The following is a 238-nucleotide window of genomic DNA, read 5'->3' as shown; positions in this document are numbered from 1 at the left end:
TGGCAGTGGTAGTGTCAGTGGCAGTGCTAGTGGTAGTGGTAGTCCCGCGACAGGCGCGACTACTACGCGTATCGCCAACTCCAACAACGCTGGCGGCAACAATAATAACAATAATAACGGGGACGTTGCGAACAACAACAACAACAACAACAACAACAATAACGAGGGACACGCAGTGGTGAATTGCGGGAGCGGGCCAGGGGCCCCGTTGACCGACAAGTTTTGCTGCCACGACGAC

General features: G+C 54.6%; 1 protein-coding gene across 1 annotated transcript; it reads left to right on the top strand.

The window, feature by feature from the left end:
- Positions 1–4: 4 nt before the first annotated feature.
- Positions 5–232, top strand: LOC116186705 (putative uncharacterized protein DDB_G0277445; the record flags this gene model as incomplete). The annotated part of the gene is made up of 1 exon (XM_031514879.1): positions 5–232. A coding segment is annotated over one exon (228 nt), but the record flags the coding sequence as incomplete, so codon positions are not given.
- Positions 233–238: the final 6 nt, after the last annotated feature.

Source organism: Apis dorsata, unplaced genomic scaffold (genome assembly GCF_000469605.1).
Source record: "Apis dorsata unplaced genomic scaffold, Apis dorsata 1.3 scaffold_49411, whole genome shotgun sequence".
Taxonomy (NCBI): Eukaryota; Metazoa; Arthropoda; class Insecta; order Hymenoptera; family Apidae; genus Apis; species Apis dorsata.
This window is presented reverse-complemented; position numbering and strand designations above follow the sequence as displayed.